General features: G+C 42.3%; 1 protein-coding gene and 1 long non-coding RNA gene across 2 annotated transcripts in view; both read right to left on the bottom strand.

Moving 5' to 3' along the window:
- Positions 1-13,499, bottom strand: part of HEATR6 (HEAT repeat containing 6) — a 32,667-nt gene extending 19,168 nt beyond the window's left edge. Inside the window, exons 1-9 of the mRNA XM_005888172.3 lie at positions 13,255-13,499; positions 10,700-10,807; positions 8,098-8,238; positions 7,517-7,632; positions 6,568-6,682; positions 4,999-5,100; positions 3,813-3,950; positions 1,750-2,048; positions 798-975 (exon numbers count right to left, since the gene is read on the bottom strand). Coding sequence (XP_005888234.2) covers positions 798-975; positions 1,750-2,048; positions 3,813-3,950; positions 4,999-5,100; positions 6,568-6,682; positions 7,517-7,632; positions 8,098-8,238; positions 10,700-10,807; positions 13,255-13,473 — 1,416 coding nt within the window. The 5' untranslated portion in view covers positions 13,474-13,499. The remainder of the gene's footprint in view (positions 1-797; positions 976-1,749; positions 2,049-3,812; positions 3,951-4,998; positions 5,101-6,567; positions 6,683-7,516; positions 7,633-8,097; positions 8,239-10,699; positions 10,808-13,254) is intronic.
- A 5,071-nt stretch (positions 13,500-18,570) lies between these two features.
- Positions 18,571-24,569, bottom strand: LOC106701160 (uncharacterized). The gene is made up of 3 exons (XR_001351674.2): positions 24,403-24,569; positions 19,959-20,052; positions 18,571-18,772 (listed from the first exon to the last, which is right to left on the bottom strand). It is a non-coding gene; the product is annotated as an uncharacterized lncRNA (long non-coding RNA).
- Between the last annotated feature and the right edge of the window lie 557 nt (positions 24,570-25,126).

Raw genomic sequence — 25,126 nt, 5'->3', positions numbered from 1 at the left:
TGACCTCATTAAAACTATTTACTTTGAGAAAGTAGGTTGGTTACCTGAGGACATGAGATACCATTCAGCATGACTTTTTAATGTTCATTATCGTTAAGGGGAATCTAAACAGCAGACTACTTTCCTTATTTGGGTAAAAAGCTAACTTCCGGAGAAGAGTTAACATATCCAAGAAGAGGCAAATATCTGATCAGCCACAGCTACCTTGCTGTAGCTATCCACGACTGCCAAGTTATTTTTTCTTCTTTTTTAAAAACAAGTTTTTCTCATTAGACTATGTATTACTATTTATTACTATGATTTGAAAAATACAGAAAAGTAGGAAGAAAAAAAACCACGTTGGGATCATAAAATTCTCTATCAATACTTTCATAAAACATCATCCACATTCCGCAGCCTTACATATCTTTCATAACCACTATATATCATGATATTCCAGTGTGTATTTAAGCCATTTTGAATTTTTTTTCTATTGTAAACACCATGGCAACACTATCATAAAAGAAACGGACGCACAGCTGCTTCAGTGCAGTTCAGAGAGGACACTGAAGCAGCAACGCAGCGTGCTCATGCCGCAAGCCAGCCCTGGGGCAGGAGGCCGCAGCGTGGTCTCCCTCAACCTGACAGCCACGTAAGCCCTATCCTCCTATCCCCCTGCCCATCGAGTGCTTCTCAAGTCAGGACTTGGGTCAGTATTAGTAAGAGCCTTGTTCTGATGCGATCAGATGGGGCAGAGGGAACAACAAAGACTTGTGAAGTCGTCCTAGTTGTAACACTTAGAATTTAAACGCTCTTACCTTTGGAGAAGGATCTTTTAGCGTAAGAGTCATCAGGGACACAGACTGTGGGCTTCCAAGCTCTGGTGTATCAGGAACAAAGGCTGACCAGTAGCCATAGAGAACTCTTTTTTCTATTGATTTTATAGTAGAAAGAAAACACGCTAATGCTCCTTGGCGAACTCTGGCTTGGTAAGACCTTTAACAACCAAAAGAAGGAAGAAAAAAGTCTTTTAACTGCTTTTAAAAACATGAGCATGAAACACTATTTTTTACAGGCAACTCAAATGATACAGTGAGAAATTCAGCATTCCACTCCACATAAGTCTGAAAGATGCTAACATATTTTTTAAATTACTTCAAAATGTGGTCAAAACATGTTAAAGCAATTTGTTTACAAAACAAGTTAATAAGGTTGATAGTTAAAAAAAAAAACTACTAGCTAGCAAATAAGAGGGCAACATTTTGATATTAGGAAATTAGTATACAATATGAGATACTCCAGAGTACCCATTCATCCAACAGACAGGTACTGAGAATACCTAAGTATGTGCCAGGCACTGTGCTGAGGCTGGCAGCCAGAAACAAAGCTCCTGCCCTTGACAAGCTTATTATGGCAAAGAAAGACAGTTAAAGAGACCTTAGCACAGTAATCAGAGACGAGTCACGTAAGGGAGTGACTGGCATAGGGAGGCAGAAAAGGCTTCTCAGAGCGTGACTGTTGAGCTCACATACAAGATGAGTAGTGGTTAATAAGGCAAGAGGCAAAACAAGGAAAAGAAAGAATAAACCCAGGCAGAGGAACCACATGGACAAAGGCAGAGGAGAGAACAATGCAAAAACTGCAGAGTAACGCAAAATCCCACATAAATGAGAATCTTCAAGTTACAGCATGTGCAATAGACTTTAAGGTTATGAGCTTATACACTCAATTCAGAATATAAAGCATAAAAATATAACAAAATACTACTACCTCACTTTATTCTGCATGCCTCCTTCAGCATCAGAATAGTCTGACTCACTACTGCTGACCCTCTTCCAACTGGAAGAGCTGAAGGGTGAAGAGACTCGGTCTTCTCCTGCCGCTCCACTTGCAGCTAACGGCAAACTCTGAGCACCCGGGGGGGAGGGGCACTGAGTGTCCCCTCTGTGCAGGTTCAGTCTGCCTGCACCAGCGACTGGGGCCACTTCTCTTTCACCACTGGACTCCTCCTCCTCCTCCTCTCCTTGCTGGATTTTCTTCGCTTTTACTTTTGATTTTTTCTTTTTATTCTGATTTTAGGAGCAAATGAAAACATGTACATGATAGCTATTGGTAACTTCTCATTTGATAATTACTTAGTATGTCCCCAACATGTAGTATGGACAAAGAAGAAGAGAAGAGAAAAAAGCGGCACTCACTCAACACTCTCTGTGTCAGGCACTACGCTAAGTGCTGACGTACACCTTTCTGGACTGTAAGAAACAAGGTGTGAGATACCTGGGACAGAGCAAAACGTGTCATCTGGGTTTAAACACTATTGCTGTGAGCCGGGGCAAATCATTTAGCCTCGCTGAGCTTGCCCATCCTCATCTGTTTAAGTACAAGCTAATGCCACCTGCCTTGCCCGGCTGTGAAAGCATTCAGGCTTTTCAACAGAGGTTCTGCAAGAGATTGAGGTCACAGAAAATGACCTGGGTGACTGTCTTCTCAGTTCTCGCAAATAGGATATACAGCTAGTACCACTCTAGATGCCTAGGAGAAACATGACTCCACTACATACAATCCATGTTTTAGGGCACTGCTGCTGCTGCTAAGTCGCTTCAGTCGTGTCCGACTCTGTGCGACCCCATAGACGGCAGCCCACTGGGGCTCTGTAAATACAATGTAAACACCAATTTCTTCCTTTCTTCTACTTGCTTCTCTCAGACATCCAAAGGTCTTTGGAATCTGTGCCCTCCTCTGCATGCCCAAGGTCCCTAACCTCATCACCTCTACCTTGGATAATTACTGTGGCTCCAGACTTCTTACCCTTTTACTTGCTACCACTGAGATTTTTCTGAAATGCAAATCTGATCATATCACTCCCCTACGTTAAGATTCTTCATTTCTACCACCTAAAAGATAAAAACCCAACCTCCTTAGCACAGGGTTGAAAGACCCTTATGATTTGGCCTCTGCTACATACCTGCCCCACCTTCCCTTCTGCACACCTGACACTCTAGCCCACTGGTTAATAAATAGGCTGCATGCATTCACACTCCCCATGGTTGTTACCCATTGCTCTCTCGGGAAAAAGCACTCTCCTTCCTTCTCTGTACTCATTCCTGAGGCTCAGGTGAGCCACTGTGTCTTTTAAAAAAGCACTCCTTACTCGTCTATTGGTTGCCCTGAATGTGCCCCTAGAATATGCTGTGGATATTCTGATGAAAGAAATCATAAGACTGCAATATGGTTGTTTGTTTATCCACCTTCACCTTTTCCCTCAAATTCCTAAAACCAGAGTCAATGTTCCTAATGCCTAGCACAATGTCTGGGATATAACAGGTGCTCAGTAAATGATGAGTAAGTCAATGAGTGAAATAATTTCGAATTATAAGCATTTCTCAGGTAATATACTTTTAGGTGCAATACCTAGGCCGTGTATCTGTATGGTACTCCAACAGAAACATGAGGGAGATGGCAGCTGTCTGGAAAGACTGAGAAATCTGACAGTGGCAACAGAGGCCTATAATGTTTTGCAACCAGACTTTTAGAGAAAACGTCTGCTGAGCTGTGGTCCAGAGCATTTGAGGGGTGAGGATGACTGGCTATGGGTATAAAGTGAATGCCCATGTTTATAGCTGTTATACTGCCTGAACCACTTACAAGTATTAAGATGCTCTAACTGGTATTTTTAGCCATCTGATGAATTTAAACTTACTATGCTAAAAATCCTAAGCTGAAATAAAATTCAAGGTGAGCCTTGGCACAGCAGTGATGCAAATCATAGAAAACACACGGAGCAAGCAAGTGAAAACAGTCCATAGCTTAAATCTAAATAGACGTAAGTGTACCACAGCTGGGCGAGAAGTGCTGGACTCCGACTGCTGCGGCTGGATGGGCGGCCGTCCATCGTACTGAGGAAGCGGAGTTGGGTACAACACAGTGGGCATCTCTATGTTTAGTCCAGGGAGTCCGTGGAACATGGATTTCTAATAAAGATTAAGGAGACACACATACACAATGAATCATAAAACAAGGTTATTCACCATATTCTGAATCACACAGATGAACAAACTGATGTTTAAAAGCTTTACAAAGAAAACTAAAATGGGATAGAAAACAGATTCCCTGAAGGATTAGGGCTTAAAGAAGAGTTTAATCTCATCTAGTCCAGAGAGATCTGGTTTGGCTAGGTTTAAGTTAAAATTTTATTTACTTATTACTTTTGCTTATTAATTTAAAAATTTTATCCAATCAGTTTTACCTAATTATTTTATCTGTGATTTTTTAAAACTCATCTCTCATATCCATATCCAAATCTAGCTCTCTATGTATTTGGAAGCAGGGGCGATGGCACAGGAAAAAAATCAAAATTTTAGTCATAATAAAGCAAAGTTATCATATGTGACTTTGATCTAAGACCACCACAAAGTTCTTACTATTTCCCAGTTGAAATGAAGACAGCTGGATCCTCAGAGAGGCTGACCTGACTTTCCCACTGACTGGCAGGCTCAGAAGCCAAAGGATGACCCCCTAATTATACATGTCTTCTTCTTTTTTTTTTCGGCAGCACCTCACGGCATGTGGAATCTTAGTTTCCCAGCCAGGAATGGAATTCAGGCCCCCTCCATTGGAAATGTGGAGTCTTAACTGCTCTACTGCCAGGGAAGTCCCCCTAACAATACACATCTTGACTGGCCTGCCTACTACATGGGAGCTAAAGGCAAGGAGAATATCTGGTTCTTCTTCCAAGTCCAAACAGATTCAAGACAAACTAAAATAATCTCAGATCATACCTCATTAACTAGTCCTGATAAAATTTTAGAATTCTGGTAAGTCTACTAAAGCGAGATTTATTCTTTTAGGTTCTTAATTTTAAGTATGTTTGAAAACGAACATTTTATTCTTCTCTCTTAAAATATGATATTCTAAAGCTAGCCTTGGAGTAAAGAGGTAAGCCGTCCTTATGCCTGAGGTGTCCACAGGAAAGACACTAACCACAGTGAGGACTTGGGGTTTAAAGAGGCAATGCCTTACCTTCAGCACAGCTAGAAGAGCTCCCAGTTCATCAGTCTGTGTCAGTTTCATCTTCCCACCATTTAGGAGAGACTGTATACCTTTTAAGGCATTTTGCAACAACTAGGGTGAGAAAAGAGAAAAAGTTAAAAAGTAAATGAAATTTGTTTGTCCAGGGATCAACTTTCTAGCACTTTGTAGGATGGGAAAGGAAAAGACCTTTAGGCGATTAAAAAAAAAACAAACTTTAGATGTGGGACGGGGAGAGAAAAGCAAAGATGAAGATCCAGAGAACAGAGCTGATGATCGACTACCAATTATTTTCTTGAAGAATAGAGTGCTTTTATTGAGTACGAGTGGTCTTTTTGTACATGTTCCTAAGCCAGCATATACTAATGGTGAGCAAAAAAAAAAAAAAGATGTTTAGTGGGAAGAATATGATAGGAATAAAAATGTGGTGGCAGAGATCAGAAACAGGAAATCTCTTTTATCATGTAACCACAGGAGCTCTTTTATCTTATTTTTTTTTACAGCAGCTTTTAAAAGCAAAGGAATGCATGTGGGAACAGGATTCTGGAGGGCAATTCTGATCAGCATTAACTTTTTGGCCAGTAATCTCGTTTATAGGATTCTGTACTTAAGAAAAACTCTCTACAGGGAAAGGATATGAACTGTAGCCTTGTGTAAAGTAGTAGAAATGCTGAAAAAAACTTTCATTTCCATCAGTTATGACAATGATTATTTAAGAAGCTAAACCTCTGCTACATATGAAACTTAACAATAACAGCAAGCACTTTCCCAAGCATTTTAAATGCTTTTAGATCATATATACCTCATAAGACCTCTACAAGGTAGTTATAACCTCTGTCCCATTCCAGAGATGAAGAACACATAGGCTCAAGATCTTGCCAAGGTCTCCCAGCCGTAGCAGTTGTAAAACATGAGGTACATCAAGAGGTACTAAGAAGATGTTCAAGATGTATTAACTTTAAAAAGGAGAGTTGCAAAACAGCACACTAAATATGATCCCATTTAAAAATTTAAAATATGCTCATTTTTTAGAAATACAGAAAAAGAAAACCTGGGGGCATGGAGAACAAATTGCTCCCAGTAGTTTTATCTAAGCAGACTTTATATAAGAAATTTTCACCACCTTTGATCTATAATTTTTGAAAAGTGTTACTGAATTTAAATCACATTAATAAACTATCATCTTTGCATCGGATTTTTTTAAAAAGAAATAAACTACTGCAGATTTTGTTGAAATCCACCCCTTTACCTTCCATCTAAAAGACAGTCACTAGTCTGAAACTGTACAGCTTTTAAAGTCGGGAGTGGAACAGTAGTTTTAAGAACTTAGAATTGCAAAACAAAAAACAATGGCAAAACAAAACAAACAAAAACATTTCTTGTGATTTAAATCTGAAAGATGATTTCAGTCTTTTTACGTTATAATCATTCCCCTATGCATGTATCTCTAGACAAAACTAATACAAGCAACCAAATTAAACTCTTAATAGCAGCTTTCATTCCACTGCTGCTTCTAGACACATCGGTAACCGTCATAAGATTAGAGGTAGTCTCACCCACCATGCAGAACGTGATGTCATCCATGTCAGATGATTTTGGAGACTGTAAAGTGGTCAAGAAAACTTGGAAGCAGATATTTTGGTAGGGCTCCTCCAAGTACGGCTGTCCGGGCACACTAAAACACATACAGAGAAAGCGACTCAAAACGCAGTTGCCTTTGAAATAGGGCTTGCGAAAGAGTAACAGTACCATTGACTAATGGAATTGGGATATATCCTGAATCAAACTGTATCACAGAAGATTATGCACTTTGGTTAACTACTGCTGTGGACAGGCACAAGGCTGGAAGGAACAGGAAGAAGAATGGTTTCCTCAGGGAAACGTTACAGAAGTTGGTAGGGAAACAAATACACAGAAAGAGAAATCTTTTTTATTCTGCTTTTTGGTTCTTAGAGGGAAATAATACAGATGTCCAGCTAGAATCACACCGTTGGACCTGCCTCCTGAGCCACTGGACAATACGGCAATGTGGAAACAAGATATTACACATCCGTTCAAGCTTGGGTTGCTCACTTTCTATTGCATGAATCCAGAACTGGGCAGCTGGTATTGCTTCTATTTTCTTTGAATAAATTGGCCATGACAGATATATCTCACCAAAGCTTAAATTAGTATGAATATATCCTTCTAAAAGATTTAATACGGTTACAATTTATACCAACAGAAAAACAAAACCTCAACACACTGCACATATTATCACTTTCACCATATTTTAGAAATAAGGCCCTAGTCTATTTTTTCCTTTACTTCTTTATGAGCTTTCTTTACAAGCAATGTTAAAATTAAAAATAAACAACATAAGATGATCTTATTAGCAAAGAGCATGAGAAATGCAACATAAGATTATTTTTCTAAGTTGGCTCTGGCTTCAGACAGATTGAACCACCTACAAAAGGCCCATGAGAGGCCCTGTCTTATCACAGCTTGGGAAATGACTGAATCCACATACCTGAGACATAAGTTTGCCATACAATGCACTGCAGCTCTCCTAACTTCAGGGTCCGACTGAGCCAAGTCGCTCAACTTCATCAAGAGTCCACTCTTGCCAAGCAAGTCTGGAAGGTACTGAAACAAAATCACAGCCAATGTTGGCCGAAGGAAAGCTGCTAGGAAAATATTATTTTTTAAACAGATTTCTTTTTTTTTCAACTAAAGGAAATTTAAGTACCAAGAGACTAGTTGCTAGGTAAATCCTTCAGATAGGCATACAAAAATATGCCAAAAAACATCAGTAAGGATCAGTACTCTCAGCCAAGCCTGCTGCTGAAGCTCTCTCGTCTTGGCTTGGCTGAATACATGAAAGGTAATGATAATAACGACTGATATGTACCAAGTCCCAAGCACTTTACAAATGAGACTTCACCCCCAGAGGAACTATTTTACATATGAGGAAACAAGGCTCAGAGTGACTGAGTAAGGGTTACTCAAGGTTACACATTTAAGTAATGGCAGGAGAGAAATCTCAACACATGCCTGCGGGTTTAGAGCCTGTGTTCTCAACCTTCAAAGCAAAGACAGAACACAGTTTACCTTTTGACACTTTGAGCCATTGCAGTAAACCAGGGCTGCCAGAGCTTGGAGAATCTGCATGTGCGTCCAGGAACTGCACTGCTGAATAGCAGAAATAGTATATGCCAACAGAAAATCCAGGTTCTGCTCGTCAACAATCACCTATCGAGAGGGAAAAATAAATATGATCTAACTTTTAAAAAAATATTCCTTTTCAGACATGAATGCTCACCTGAATCAAGCTGTGTGTGAAAGAGTACGTGTGTGTCCATATTTTTTTGTCAAAAAGATCTGATCGAGAGAACCTTCTTCTTGCCCCAGTGTCTGCTCCCTTCTTTCCCTTTAATCCTTCCACTCCAAATAGAACCTGGCAAAGTCCTTGTAACTTTTTCTTTAACTAACCAGACAGTGGCAGTTGTAAATACACAGATGTTAAGTCTGATCCACTGAAAAGAAATTTTTTAAATTTTATTTTTTTAATGTCTACAATGTTGTATTGGTTTCAACTATGTTTCTTTATACCTGGTAAATGCTTGACAAACACACTGTGACTAAATATGCCTGCTAAATAGCTATTATGTCTTTGCTATGATGTGGGGAATATAACAGGAAGAAATAGCATATTCCTGTCCTTAAGGAGTTTATGATTTTATTGGATAAAGTACACTAATCCAAGTATCAATTCATGGACAACTGAAATAAACTGTCTTCAAATGCCAGAAACTTGTTCAGGGCTATGGGTGCCATGCATGATCAGGAACTTTACTAACTGTCAGTGTTAAAAAGATGATATAGCTAAGAATGTAGGCTTCCCAGGTGGTGCTGCTGCTGGTGCTGCTAAGTCGCTTCAGTCGTGTCCAACTCTGTGCGACCCCATAGACGGCAGCCCACCAGGCTCCCCCGTCCCTGGGATTCTCCAGGCAAGAACAGGTGGTGCTAGTGGTAAAGAAACCAATTGCCAATGCAGGAGATACAAGAGACGCAGGTTCGATCCCTGGGTTGGGAGGATCCCCTGGAGAAGGAAATGGCAAGCTGCTCCAGAATTCTTGTCTGGAGAATCCCACGGACAGAGGAGCCTGGCAGGCTATAATCCATAGGGTCACAGTCCATAGAGTCGGACATGACTGAAGTGGCTTATTAGCACACGTAGCTAAGGATAGCCAATGTTCAGACGCCACCACATTAGTCTGAAAAATTCTAAACTCTAAAACCGTCTTATTTCATTTAGGAAGTCACAAGTATCAGACACAGTTGGCCACCTGCAGCATTCATCTCCTCTTTCCTTGCTGGCAGAGGGCTGATCTTATTTGGATGTCCACCTTTCCCACATGAGACCTGAAGGTAAATCCCAATTCTGCTAAGACAGTGGTTTTCCATCAGTGGCGATTTTGTCCCCCAGGGAACACCTGGCACTGTCCTGTAGACACTTTTGACTGTCACAGCTGGAGGAATGCTACTGGCATCTGCTGAGTAGAGGCCAAGATGCCGCTAAACATCTTCCAATGCACAGGACAATCCCTCATAACCCAGATTTATCCAATCCAAAATATCAACAGTGCTGAAGATGAGAAACCCTGATAGAAGGGTTGAGCTGCATACTGTTAATCATTTAGGGAGCAGAAGTCCTCCAGGTGATTCTAATGAGCAGTCGAGGTTGAAATTCCTGGTTTAAGCCATTCACGGTAATTCCATTCCCTGATTAGACTGCTACAGAGGGGTCCTAATACCACCTAGGTCTCTCCAGCCTGGTATCAGGGAAAATTTGCTGGAGAGTCTAGGGGGTAAGCTTCCTCATTCTTAAATAAAAGAGAAAGAAAATAAATAGTTCTTTTGCTTCCGCTGGGTGTTATTTACTTATTTTCCATGGGATTCCTGGATTTTAGGCATCTAATGAGTGTGAGAGATGTTAGCTCAGGACAACCCATCCACTTAGCATGGCAGAATGGAAAGATGCCAGAAAGCTTCTTAATTATTAAATGCCCTTAAAGCTGCATTCCTTGGAGCGTGTGATGTAAGATAATTAAAAAAAAAATTATTTAGCTATTCTGGGTTGTCTCTTCTGTTTCTTGCAACCAGAAGCACCTCAGATTACTTAGTTGATAAGTTTTGTGCTAACTACATTCAAATACTCATGTAGTAGTTTACAGTAAGAGCCTCAATTTTTGAACTGTTCCTAAAAAGATATCAGGGATCTTTTTATCTAGGGCCCCACCCCAGCTAAGCAACTTCTTAGGTTAGATGACAAAAATGGTAGCTTTGGGAGAGGGAAAAAAATATTGATAGGAAAGAGGTTGGGGATATTTCAACTTATTCTTAGATATACGTTTAGTCAAATATTAATACATCTTTCCTGAAAAATTCTAAGGTCTGGGGGCTTGAATGATATTGGTTTCCTGAAACAAACAGACAGGAATCCCTCTGATGGACAAACTGGCGGAAAACTTTCTTTTTTTGGTCAGTTATATTTGTTTTGATATAATTCTTAGTAAGGCAATTGTTTCTCATATTTGCAAAGCTTTTGAAAAGACCAGGCTATCATTCCTAACACAGATGTAGTATCTCAAAGATAGTTACTTATTCTCAAAACTCATGATCTGAATTCTAAAGTTACCTACAGGATTACCTGTAACGTGTTAAGTAAATGGTGGATAAGCTGAGACAATTTGCTGACAAGATGATTCTGATTAAGAGGCACGAGTCGGCACGCTTGGACAAGAAGAGTACTGACATCCTACAAAAAACAAACAAACAAAAAAGAATGAAAAGGTGCTACACCTATTAGTCAAGGGAAGACCCGCCCCCAACAGCCAAATGAGAAACTAAAAGTGAACATTCACACTCAAAATGAGTTAAGATGAAAGCATAAACACAGCATGTGCTAAAAAAGGAGGAAAAGAATCAATGATTTTTATACAGTCAAGGACTCCACAGAGTCTCTACATATGTAGAGACAGTACAAATAAATAACCTAGTAAAGGATTCCAGAATATAATAGCACACACCAAAATTAAAAATACCAAAGGTAAGCAAACTGAATTTGCAATGCCACTGGGAAAATCAGAAATCACACTTGCATAAATTTAATGCAGTTAGAAAATCTTTTTTTTTTTTTTTTTAAAGGAAACTATCTGAAATCACACCTCTCATTCATCTCTTGATGTTTATTCAACTAAAAGGCTCTGAGCACCTGCTTTGTGCCAGGTCTTTGGGCTCCAAATGTGAACATATTCCTGAACCTCAAAGAGCTCACAATCTAGCGAGGGAGACAGAAATACTGCTCACACATAATTAAAGTGAATTGGGTGCTGAAAGAATTAACTGCAAATTCTACTGGGAAACAGTAATTAGGGAAGTCCTGTAGAGACAATTTTTAAACAGAACCTAAAATGATCTGAAGGATGAGTACAACTGCCAGTCAAGGTTGTAGACGTCAAGGTCGTAGACAATGCAAGCAAAGGGAATGGAGTGGGCAGGTCTGGAACAAACACCAGTACCTGCCTGAGGAACGGCAAGTTTCAAATGACTGCACGCAACCCACAGAAGCAAGAGTGACAGAAGACTGGAAAGGCACAAATTATACAAATAAAGCAAAAGTCTCCGATTCCTCCCTTAATTCCACTCCGCTCCCTGGTGACACAAACTATTACTGCATTGTAAACTCTCCCATACATTGTTTTGAACTTTTTGCATCTATAAATGTATATTTATTTTCAAGCCCTCCGCCCCCTATAGTGGTCTCATACTGTAACTTTGCTTTGGCCAGTTACCAATATGCACTGAAGATCTTCCCAGGTCAGAGTTTCACTTTTCTAGTGAGATTCCTTTCCCACTAAAGAAAAGACCACTCCCACAGGAGAGAAAATAATGGTATGCAGAACGGCTGCAGACAGCAAGTTAGAGGAGACTGGTGAACAGTCCAGGAGAGTCATCTTGCCTCAGGCATTCGCAATGCAAATAGAGAGGAGGGGATGGAACTGAGAAACATTTCCTAGACAGATTCTGAAGAATCCAGATTGGAAGGATCTGTAAAGGAGGGTGAAGAACCAGTATCTGCACCTGTGTCCTATGTGACTGGGCGCACTCTGTTTGTATGCGTTGAGGCATGTGACAGATTGGGGATGGAGTGGGTGTATGGAGATAAAGAACCAATTTTTGAGAACTGTCAAATTTGAGATGCCTATGAGCGCCAGAAGACAGCTTATGACTGGGTTTACAGAATTTAGTAAGTAAGTAGTATCCAAGGCCTGATGCGTGTGAATAATATATACAAAAAGTACTTCTAAACAGACAGAGAGGGTGAACTAGCATGGAGGAACAGAAAATGGCCAAAACTCATAGTTCTCATTCTAGTTCTGCCTTTTGCCAGCAATATTAGAGTGGACCCTTGTAAGCGTCCGTATGTTTATCAATAAAATAGACCTAATAACATCAAGGTGAAAGAGGAGAGTGAAAAAGTTGGCTTAAAGCTCAACTTTCAGAAAACTAAGATCATGGCATCTGGTCCCATCACTTCATGGGAAATAGATGGGGAAACAGTGGAAACAGTGTCAGACTTTATTTTTTGGGGCTCCAAAACCACTGCAGATGGTGACTGCAGCCATGAAATTAAAAGACGCTTACTCCTTGGAAGAAAAGTTATGACCAACCTAGATAGCGTATTGAAAAGCAGAGACATGACTTTGCCAACAAAGGTCCGTCTAGTCAAGACTATGGTTTTTCCAGTGGTCATGTATGGATGTGAGAGTTGGACTGTGAAGAAAAGAAAGCTGAGCGCCCAAGAATGGATGCTTTTGAACTGTGGTCGGATACGACTGAGCAACTGAACTGAACTGAATAACATCCAAGGTTCCAAAATCCCTGGAACTGTGCACGGTGAAGTGAAGAACGTGGTAGTAGGGAATTTTATACACACAGAGTTCCGGACGCGGGGAGCGGAGGGACGGGAAAGCGGCACCAGAGATGACACCTGCGATGTTATCAGAGCACAAGTCGGCAAGCTGGAATTTTAAAGAAGCGACTCTACCAGGCACCGCAGTGTCTTCCGGAAAGAGGAGGCTAGAGACTGCACCATGGTCGGAGGGGGCAAACTAAGCCTGCGACTAAGCATTGTGAAGCAAGGCTGGGAAAAGGCCACAGGCCGAGCTCCCTGAAGGGCGGGGCCCAGGCCAGCGGGCCTACCTCAGGGGCCACGCCGCAGCCCTCGCTGTAGGTCTCGGAGATGAGCTGGTCGAAGAGCAGGTGGATCTCCGTGCGGCCGGAACTGCTGTCATCCGGGCGAAGGGCGCAGAGCCTGGCCGACAAACAGCGAAACCCACGCCCCTGCTCGAAGGGTGGCTCCCCCGGCGTCTCTGGCGGCGGCCCGCCTGGCAGGGAACCCACGACTTGCGCCGCCGCCATCTTTCCTACGTAGGACAACAGACAAACACTTCCGGGGCAGCCCCCCGCCTCCACGCGCCAGTTCCGGAAATGCCTGTTTCGGGTCGGAACCTGAGGTGGGAAGGGGTTCTGAAACTACAGGCTCCCTCTTTGAAAACGTATCAGAAATTCTCTGGGAGACTGTTTCGGCGCCCACCTCTCCTTGAACCCTGACTAAAAAGCGAGGACTGTTACTTGTGTCCCTACCCCCCGGAGGGTTTGTTATTGGGTAGGGCTGACAGTCCCGTTCCTCTTTTCACGCTTACTCCTTGGAAGAAAAGTTATGACCAACCCAGACAGCATTGAAAAGCAGAGACATTACTTTGCCAACAAAGGTCCGTCTAGTCAAGGCTATGGTTTTTCCAGTGGTCATGTATGGATGTGAGAGTTGGACTGTGAAGAAAGCTGAGCGCCAAAGAATTGATGCTTTTGAACTGTGGTGTTGGAGAAGACTCTTGAGAGTCCCTTGGACTGCAAGGAGATCCAACCAATCCATTCTAAAGGAGATCAGCCCTGGGTATTCTTTGGAAGGAATGATGCTAAAGCTGAAACTCCAGTACTTTGGCCACCTCATGGAAGAGTTGACTCATTGGAAAAGACTCTGATGCTGGGAGGGATTGGGGGCAGGAGGAAGAGGGGACGACAGAGGATGAGATGGCTGGATGGCATCACCGACTCGGTGGACGTGAGTTTGAGTGAACTCCGGGAGTTGGTGATGGACAGGGAGGCCTGGCGTGCTGCGATTCATGGGGTCGCAAAGAGTCGGACACCACTGAGCGAGTGAACTGAACTGAACTGACATTCCCGTTTAGCACTAAGCGTTTCAGATTCGGCCTAGGATTGCAGAGCGGCGGCTGTGGATAGGAGTGGCAGAAACTGCTAGTTCGACATTCTTCTTTTCTTACATCGTATTGGAGCCCCTAATTTTTTTCTCCAGACACAAACCACCCAGAATTAAGACTGTGTTGCCCAGTCTTCTTTGCAGCTGACCGTGAATCCTGTAGACCTTAAAGCAGCCCCACTACACAAAAGTAATTTGGAAGTTCAAACTGAACCATGTAAAATGTAACTTGCCTAAGGATGACCTGGTTGAGATTGGACGCCCCAAGATTTCCTGAAACGTTGAAAAGAAGAAAAAGAAAATTTAAATGTCCCCATTTAAAATGAGGGGAACAAAATAAACATTTTTAGCGGTGAACAGTTTTCAGTCACCGGACAGGTGAAGGCTTGAAATTTGTATTTGGGCAGACTAGGAAAACCAACTCGAGGGATTTGAGTTATGCAAATATAAAATATAAGTATCACCCATGACTCTTAGAGAAACCCTCGAAGTCGGCTAACTATGCATCTTTTAATAAAACACCTATGTTTAGCAATGAAAATAGGGGCTATGTTTTAGAAGAGGTAGTTGTGGGACTTCCCTGGTGGCCCAGTGGCTAAGACTCCATACTCCTAGTGCTTGGAGCCTGGGTTCGACTCCATACTCCTAATGCTTGGAGCCTGGGTTCGATTCCTGATCAGGGAACTAGATACCCACATGTTGAAACTAGTTTCCACGTGCCACCACTGCAGAAAATCCTACATTTCCCTAAGAAGACTGAAGATCCCAAGTGCTGTAACTAAGACCTGGCACAGCCAAAGGAATAAATATATATTTTTTAAAAGCTAGTTCTCTGAAGACTGGGTTTATTGGGGGAGAAATACTTATTTTACATTTGAATTTGGATTTAATTATGCTTGTCTATTACTGTTTATTCTTGGGGTGTGTGTATACTTATGTATGTATGTGATAATATGTATCATACATACATATTATGTATGATATTCAAACATGTGCTCAGACATCAGGAGCTGAGAACTAGTCACTGATGTTTTAGTCTGAATTCTAAAGCAGAGCCTCAAGTGAGGTTGATATGTGAGTGATTTACTCAGGAATGAACAGGAAAGGAGAATCTATATGTGTTACCAAGTTGATTATTGCAAGGGGTGAATGATTGCTGGATCTTTGGGATGTTATGAAAAGCTTTATGGAATGCTCTCAGAAACCCTGTCCTGAGGAATGGAAGTGGGGAGCTTATGTCTGCCAGCCTTTGGCCTCTATTGTCAAGTGTTTCCCCACTAAACATTAGTTCTGCAGAGCTTCTGGGTTGAGCATACATCTGTGTATGGCAGTTCCTGCAGGAGTCTGCCTTTGCATAGACAAGTCTTGAGGCAAAAGTGAGAGGTGTGAGCCAATAGGGTCAGAAGTCTGACAATTTAGCTTGTGCTGAGCTAGTAGATGCAGCAGATAAGCTGGTTGCAATCCCTGGGTTGGGAAGATCCCCTGGAGATGGGCATGGCAACCTGCTCTGGTGTTCTTTCCTGGAGAATCCCCATGGACAGAGGAGTCTGGCAGGCTACAGTCCATGCGGTTGCAAAGAGTCAGACATGACTGAGCGACTAAGCACAGCACATAGCAACAATCAGGATAAGATTGAAAGGCTGAGAATATTTGAAGCAGCACATAAGAGATGTCCAACACACTGGGCTAGAAGGAGGTGAGGCCTGGTCATCACCATAGTGAAGGTGGAGTGAAAGAAACCATGGAAGGAACCAAGGTTTGATGTGGCTCATGTTAGGTTGACACGTGGATGACCCACAATTCGTGTTATTCAAGACTGAACAACTCAAATATTGTAAACCATACCAGTCTGTTGATTTCTGATGGAACATATCCTTGTGGATGGTAGTGTGGTTTCTCAAAGGAAATGAACATTCCTACTCCATGGTGATTACCAACTGAAGGAAACATATCAAACTCTCAGGGAGGGCTTTGAAACCCCCTGGAATTGGCTTGTATTTAGACAGTAACCTCCAAACTATGGCATTCACAGCTTGTCAAAAGCACTCCCAAGAAAATCTCACACATCCTCACCTGTCCTCATCCTCAATATTTTTATAATCTTACAGTGACTGTGAGCCTTTAATGGGTGCTAAGTTCACAGACATTTCCTTTTATAAATTCTGCGTAAAGTGATCTGGAGCCTTATTCTGGAATTTAGCCTTTTTTTTTTTTTAATTTAAAGATTTTTTTTTTTTTGATGCAGACCTTTTTTTTTTAAGCATTAAAAAAAATTTCTTTTTAGTTTTGGCTGCACTGAGTCTTCACTGCTGCATCCATGCTCTCTAGTTGTGGTGAGCAGTGGCTACTCTGTCGTTGTGCACAGGCTTCTCATTGCAGTGGCTTCTCTTGTTGCAGAGCACAGACTGTAGAGTACAGGCTCAGTAATTGTGGCACATGGGCTTACTTGCTCTGAGGCATGTGGAATCTTCCCGGACTGGGGATCAAACTCATGTTCCCTGTATTGGCAGGCAGATTCTTTACAACTGGACCACCAGGGAAATCCTGATATGGACCATTTTTTAAAGTCTTTATTGAATTTGTTGCAATATTGCTTCTGTTATATATATATTATATATACTTTTTTTTTTTTTTTTTTTTTTTTTGACTCAGAGGCATGTAGGATTGTAGCTCCCCGACCAGGGATGGAATCTGCACCCTGCATTGGAAGGTGCAGTTTTAAACCAGTGAACTGCCAAGGAAGTCCGTCACTTGTTTCACATTTTGGAACCCTGTTAAAACTTCATTTTTATCACCTCATTAGGGTCTGGATCATTCTAATGGAAGTAGGCTTTATTTTATCCCCTTCCCCCATTTCTAATTCACTTCCTTACTTCCTTCAGAACATTGACCATAATGTGTAGTTATCGTCTTTATTTACTTGTTTATTACCTGTTTCTTCTTCTAGAATGTAAGCTTTATGAAAGCACAGATACCATCTGCTTGGTTCACTACTGTATCCTCATTGCTTGCGTAGCACCTAGGATGTAACAGGCAACCCACGATACCTGTTGACAGAATGAATGGATTCACTATTATTTATTCAGAGCCCCTATTTGCCATTTGTTGGTTAATGTGAATATCAAATGTTCTGTATACTGTAAAGTCCTATAAACCTTAGGATTCAAATGAGATAGATATTATTATTTCTCCCTTTTACAGCTAAAGAAAGTTTAAGTGGTTTGAAAGAAAATTTAAATGGTTTGTTAGGGGCTACGAAGGTAGTAAATAAGTCAACATCAGACTACAAACAACCTGGGCCAGTTGAATCTTTTTATTTTTTTCATATTTACTTTAATTTATTTATTGACTTGGCTGTGCTGGGTCAGTTGTAACACATGAGATCTTCTGTCTTTGTTGTGGCATGAGGGGTCTCATTCCCTGACCAGGACTGAACCCAGCCCCTCTGCATTGGGAGCACAGAGTCTTAGCCACTGGATAGCCGGGAATGTCCCAGGACCAGTTGAATCTTACCTCTGTGACTGTGAAAAACATGGATACGAAATTTTAAGTCAATTTTAACCTCCCACATTTTGTAATGGGGAAAACAGGAGGTGGGGGTGCTGGTTTTTAATATTGAGATAAACTAGTAGAGGCCAGGAGGGAGAATTAGCCTTGGATTCTGTTCTAGAGTCTTAAAAAATTAGGACTAAGAGTCATCAGCTCATCAATTTGATAATAATAACAATCATTTAGTTAACATTTATTGGATGTTTCCCATGTGTCAGGCACTATTCAATGCACTTTACATGAACTCACTGCTTTTATCCTTGCAGCTCTATGACGAATATACTGTTATATAGCGGAGGAAACTGAAGTACAGAAAGGTTAGGACATATGCTAAAGGTCACACAGTTGTATGGTGGGCCTAGGTTTGAAATTTCAAGTTGGATCTCCTAACCACTATGCCATAATGTATAGGACTTAAAGTTTGACGTGGAAATATACTTAAAGCCTTGACACTTGTCTGTTAGATGACTTTGAGCAAATTGATTTCTTCAGACCTCAGTGTCCTTATATGTAAAGTGGTAGTGATAATAAGCATAGTCACAAGGTTGTTGTAGGATAAATTAGATGATACTTGTGGGGTGTATAACACAGTCCTTGTTGAATAGTAAGTGCTCAACAAATGTCATCTATTCCCCATTGCCTCATCTTCTTCCTTATCATCCCTCACCAAACAAATCAAGTACTGTGGGTACTTTTAATGATGATGATTTATTAAAAGAAACAATTATTTTCTCTTCCCAACCGCATCCTTTGTCCACTCCATCCATAGGTCCCTGTCTTCATCTGTCTTCCTGGGCAAGGACCTTCAAACAGTCACATCTTTGCAAATAGGAACTCTAGGAAGGAATGAACAATTGCTAGAGAAAGGGGGCCATAGGATAAGTCTTCATCCTGTGAAATGTACAAAATAATTATGCATGATACCTGTTGTTTGGGGACCTGAATCCACAGAATACAATTGAGAGACAAGATTTTCCAGTTCTGGGACTCAATAAGAATCTGCCAGGAACCAACAAGGCCATAAATGCCCTAGGGATTGTGGGTGGATAAGGCAAATAATACATTCTGAACACAAGCAGGTTATTTAAAAGTATGTGTTGATTCTGTTGTGTTTAACACAATTTGTAATCAAAACTGAATCCTGGTAGCTTTTTTATTTTTCATTGTTTTCAATCGATAGCTACTGACAGTAAAGGATTTATCATGTGAAGCCTCTGAAATATTTTTATAGGAAAGGGGCTCTTATCATTTACTATGGCAATGTCATCCAAGGCTTAAAATAAGCATACTCCTTGGTCATCAATTGTACACCTTAGAATTTATTCCAAATAAATTAATAACAGTATGTACACCAATCAGTATTCACTACAGCCATATTAATGATATTAAAAATAAGAAATATGTTAAACGTGTCTTATGGAGCTTGCTAAGTATATGACCATACATGGTGGACACACACATGAGCACACATGAAGGGCATTAGAGATGATGGGATAGAAACATCAGTGTTGATATTAAAAGTTGTTTACTAGCTATTTCTCCTTTTTTTAAAAACGACTGTAGTGTACCATGTGTGGGATCTTAATTCCCTAACCAGGGATCGAACCTGTGTCCTCTGCATTGGAACCATGGAATCTTAACCACTGGACTGCCAGGGAATTCTCTCACTAGCTATCTTTAAGTGAAATAATCAAGAAATCAAAATAGGTACATGATTATCTTATTTTCACATAGATATTATACATGTGTGTTATATGTTTAAAATATGCACCAAAGTGTTAAGCAAACACCATTTGGGGGTGGGTGATTTTTATCTTTTTTTTTTCCTCTCAAATGAATAGTCTGATTTTTCTCTAGGATATATCAGGTAATGAAATTATTTTAAATGAAATTATTTGGAAACCACCATCCTGGGATAGGTGCTTCTTTTTCTTGGGAAGGATGGGTGAAGAGGGAGAGGTCATAAGAGATAGGCTTCTGTCTCATCTACTTCTGGGAAGTTCCACTAGGGCCGAGTGTACTGCCTGCCTGGCTTCAACGTGGAATGAGGAAGCAGGGAAGGACCTGATGTTTTTACCTTAGTTAAACACAGACGTGGCCACAGCCATTGCTGACACAGCGCTCTTCTGGCCCACAGTCCCAGTCGCCATTGCAGAGTTCAACACAGGTGCCTGAATTAGAACAAACCAGCTGAAAACTGCCATGCTCTAGACACAGGTGTTACGGAGGCCAGCCCATGATTAAGCAGCCATTTCCCCCTTCTTCGAGTTCAATACATAATATAATTTATAAATGATTAATCACAGAGTAGTACTCATTAACATCTTATGTATTTCAATGAAAAGCAAGGCATTCACACAATCTCAACAAAGTAAGGTCTACTTTAAAGAACAGAATAATTACTCCTGGCACATACCCAGAGAAAAAGTGAAAAAAAGTGAAGTCTCTCAGTTGTGTCTGACTCTTTGCGACCTCATGGCCTGTAGCCTACCAGGCTCCTCTGTCCATGGGATTTTCCAGGCAAGGGCACTGGAGTGGGTGGCCATTTTCTTCTCCAACCCAGAGAAAACCGTGATTCAAAAAGGTACATGCACCCCAGTGTTCATTGCCACACAGTTTACAATAGCCAGGACATGGAAGCAACCTCAATGTCCATCAACAGAGGAATGGACAAAGAAGCTATGGCACATAGATACAGTGGAATATTACTCAGCAATAAAAAAGAATAAAATAATGCCATTTGCAGCTACATGGATGGACTGAGAGCTTGTCATACTGAGTGAAGTAAGGCAGACACAGAAAGATAAATATCATATGAAATCGCTTATATGTGGAATCTAAAAAAACAAGGGTACCAATGAACTCATTTACAAAACAGAAGTATAGTCATGGATGTAGAAAACAAACTTATGGTTACCAGAGGATAAAGGGGGAAGGGATAAATTGGGAAATTGGGATTCGCATATACACACTGCTGTGTATAAAATAGATAATAAGAACCTACTGTATAGCATGGGGAACTCTGCTCAGTACTCTGTAATGGCCTATATGGGAAAAGAATCTTAAAAAAAAAAAGAGTGTATATATGTACATGCATAATTAATTCACTTTGTTGTACACTTGAAATTAATACAACATTGTAAATCAACTACACTCAAAAATTTTTTTGAAAAGGAGGATAATTGCATCTGTGGAGGGGAAGTGCAGAGAAGCCCACTTCAATGCCCTCTCTTCTCTCTGCAAGGAAAAGGGGAGAGAAGGGAAGACTTACACTTAGCTGAATGTCATCAAGCATGCCCTGCAGCCACTCTGTGCAATGAATCTGACTGGCCCCTTTTTACAGGCATGCCAGCTGGGGTGCACTGAGGTGACTTTCCTACTAGTCAGTACAGAAGTCGGATCCAACCCAGACTCTCTGGCCCCTAGGCCAACCTCCCTCTGCCATCCCAGAGGGTGAAACTGACCCTGGCATGAAAAGTCCATCTCCAGATTTCAAGGAGTCACTCCTGACCCAAGTGGAGGCTCTGCACACTCCCAGAGCCTCAAGGTTAGTCTTTGAGGACCAACGAAATAGGTCCAGGGAGCTGTTTAAGACCCTGCAAGGGTTTCTAACAAAATGCGTGCAAAGCTGTGGATGAATGTGTGCCATGCTTGGGTGGGTGACTCAGCTGTGATCAGGAGATTCTCTACCTGATTCTGTCTCTGAACCTCTCTGGGCCTTTGTTTTTTCAAAGGTAAAATGAAGTCCTTGAATCCAGGAGGGCTGGATGAAGTTCACTCTCCAGTGTCAGCTCCAGTCAATGGAGGTGACTGTTCTCATGCTGTGTGGAGAAGGCTGGATCGCCTTGTTCAGGCTCAAAGAGAAAGAGTGCTACAATTGATTAGCAATGTCTGATGATGTAAGATGGGAGCCTGGTGGGATGTCTACAATGTACTTGCTGACCTCAAAGAAAATCAGTACAGTCCCTCCATGCTTTTATTAGCTGTTGTTGATTTATGGTGAGAGAATGGGAGAATTCTTGTCTCCACTCACAGCAGTTTGGTCATTCATTAATACCTGTTGATTTCTTACTATGTAAAAAGCAGAGGTTAAGTCATACAGGAAGTATGGATATGTGGACTGGATTGGTCTGTTTAGTTGCTAAGTTATGTCTGACTCTTTGCAACCTCATGGACTGTAGCCTGCTAGGCTCCTCTGTCCATGGGGATTTCCCAGGCAGGAATACGGGAGTGGGTTGCCATTTCCTTCTCCAGGGATCTTCTCAACCCAGGGATCGAATACGAGTCTCCTGCATTGGCAGGCAGATTCTTTACCACTGAGCCACCTGCGAAGCCCTTGGAGATGTAAGATTAGGTTATTACTTTCCAGCAGCTTAGAGCCTCACAGTGGAGATAAAGTTTATGTTTAAAGTACTAAAAGCAAAGCAGTATGTGACACACGTCCTGAGAGAGGTTTATCCAAAGGACTAAAGGGGCTCGCAAAAGAGAGGACATCACTTCCAGTGAATCAGGAAAGGTAAGTCTTGAAGTATGGGAATCTTTTAAAGGCAGAATTGAGAGGGAGGGTGGAGAAGAGAAAAAAATTACTAGCAAAAATTCACAAGGGGAAAATGCAACAGGGTGGGCCTAGCGAAAGGTGCATGATGCACCCAGGACACAACACTTAAGGAGGCCCTTGAACAACTCTGAGAGTGAGCGCCTCCTTCAATTGTGCACCCTAGGTGCCTCATCTTCCCACTCTTCACCCTGAAATACAAGGAATACAGGAAGAGGAGCAAACGGAAGGCTGGATAAGTAATAGGGAATAGTTGGAAGTCAAGGCAGACAGGTTTGCAGCGCCTCCCTTCCCCACCATTCAGTCATGTCTGACTCTTTGCAACCCCATGGACTGTAGCCCGCCAGGCTCCTCTGTTCATGGGATTCTCCAGGCAAGAATACTGGAGTGAGTTGTCATTTCCTTCTTCAGGGGATCTTCCCAACCCAGGGATCGAACCCAGGTCTCCTGAATTGTAGGCAGATTCTTTACTGTCTGATCTTCTAGAGAAGCCTACGGCAGCAGGGGACGAAGCTACAGAGGGACCTAGGACTGAGATTTCACTTGGTAGGTCAAGAGAGAGATGTGATGGCAGTTTACTTACAAAGATTAACTGGTGTGAGAGCATAGCATGGACCAGGATTCACCAAGAAGGCAACTTTCAGAAGAAAGAGAGGGACAGGGAGAGCTGTCAGGAATCTACTGCACTGCCGGGCGTGGAGTAATCAGGGCTGAAAAGGCAGTGTGACAACGGGGGTCGGAAAGGAAGGAACATGTGTAAGAACCACTTTCAGAGAATGACTGGTATTTGGCAACCAATGTAAGGGAAGGAGAACAAAGAGAAGAGGGGCAAGAGTTTCCAATGACATTTAGGGAGAAGAAGACACAGTGAAGATAATCTAAGAGAAAAAAGCTGGAGAATTGATGGACTGGCAAACAAAAAGATGCTGCAGAGCTTAAAGACTTTTAACCTTTAACTGGTTCCTCAAGACAGTTGTGAGGTTTGTTAAGAAGGTCTGGGAGATGGACTTCCCTTGTGGTCCAGCGGCCAAGACAGTATGATCCCATTGCGGGGAGTCTGGGTTCAGTCCCTGGTCAGGGAACTAGATCTAACATGGTGCAGCTGAAGATGCTGCATGTTGCAACGAAGATGGAAGATCTCGTGTGTGGCAGCTAAGACCTGGCACAGCCAAGTAAATAAGAAAACACGTGTGTGCTAAGTCACGTCAGTCATGTCTGACTCTTTGTGACCCTATGTAGCCCACCAGGCTCCTCTGTCCATGGGATTCTCCAGGGACGAATACTGGAGTGGGTTGCCGTGCCCTCCTCCAGGGGATCTTCCCAACCCAGGGATCGAACCTGAGTCTCTTATGTTTCCTGCATTGGCAGGCAGGTTCTTTACCACTAGCACCACCTGGGAAGCCCAAATAAGTAAAGAAAATAAAAAAAAAAATTTTTTTTTTTAAGAAAAAAAAGGTGAAGAAGGAGAAGATCTGGGAGAGTGGTAGAGGCAGCAATAGAGGCTACAGTCAGCCTTCAGGGGATTAAGGGATGAGTCATGGGGAAGAAAAGGCAGAGAATGAAGATTACTCCTTTGAGAATGTTGGCAGTAAAAGGAAAAGATGAATCATGTTTCACATCTTTAAGAAAATTTTTCTGTAAGCAATCCAACTTATTTGTAGCAAGAGATAAACTGGTGAAGAGAGAGAGGGGCTGGAGAAATGGATGGAGGCCAATGAGAGGGCAAAAGGCTTCCCTTTCGGAGAGTCCAGATGGAGGGATGACCAGAGGAAAGGAGGGGAGAAAGTCAAAGCAGAAGCACAGAGATCCTGCAGTCAAGGCGGGCCCCTGCAGTGACTCCTTGCCTGGAATACCTTCCTCTCTCTCTTTTCTTCCCCTCCTTCCCCTGCACCCACTGGCCCCCCGTGGCTTACATTCTGGCTCCTTCGTTGCAAAAAGGATGGGGCTGCCTTCTGCATGGACTCACCAAAAACTCTGAATGGTCTCACCGCAGCCTGAAGCTCCTGTATGACTAAGCAGAGGATGACTAGGGTCACAAGCAGGAGGAAGCCTGCCAACTTCATGCTGCTGTCGAAGTCTTCGGATAAAAACGCAACAAGGCTCAAAGAGCAGAAATTTATCCTCTTCCACCCTCTGAGCTGGAATGAAAGGCTGAGGGTGGGACTAGGAGCTGCCAGAGTCTAAGCCCTGCCCAGAAGCTGACACTTCCTGAGAAGTGTGACACACACACCGTGTGTACCTTGGGTAATGCCACATTGTTACCTAAGTCTCTGAGCCAAGGGAACACCCTCCTCTGACCGACACGTAAGACTCCTAAACCAGGAAAGCAATGAGTGGCTGAGAAAGGGGGTGAACTGGAGTAGGGGAACTTTCATTCACTCCTTCCTTTTTGAACACAAGTATCAGATGTCTTCTCTGGACCAGGCACGTGCTGGGCATGAGGAATAGGTCCTGACAGTGATTACAACGTAGGAGCCGGGGGCTAGCTGGGGAAGCTACAGCCTGCTCTTCCCCTTCACCCCGCCTTGCTTTGGGCCCTGGTGCCTCTGGTATTGAGGGCAGGGAGGAGCAGTAAGCCAGCCACGGGGGTGCTCCTCGGCCACCTGCTGGTGGCAAGGAGGTGACTCTAGTCTCCTTTGGGTGGGGTCTGCTTCTCTCTTCTGCTGAGGACCTAAGTAAAGGTGGTATGG

This window comes from Bos mutus, chromosome 19, assembly GCF_027580195.1.
Source record: "Bos mutus isolate GX-2022 chromosome 19, NWIPB_WYAK_1.1, whole genome shotgun sequence".
Taxonomy (NCBI): Eukaryota; Metazoa; Chordata; class Mammalia; order Artiodactyla; family Bovidae; genus Bos; species Bos mutus.
This window is presented reverse-complemented; position numbering and strand designations above follow the sequence as displayed.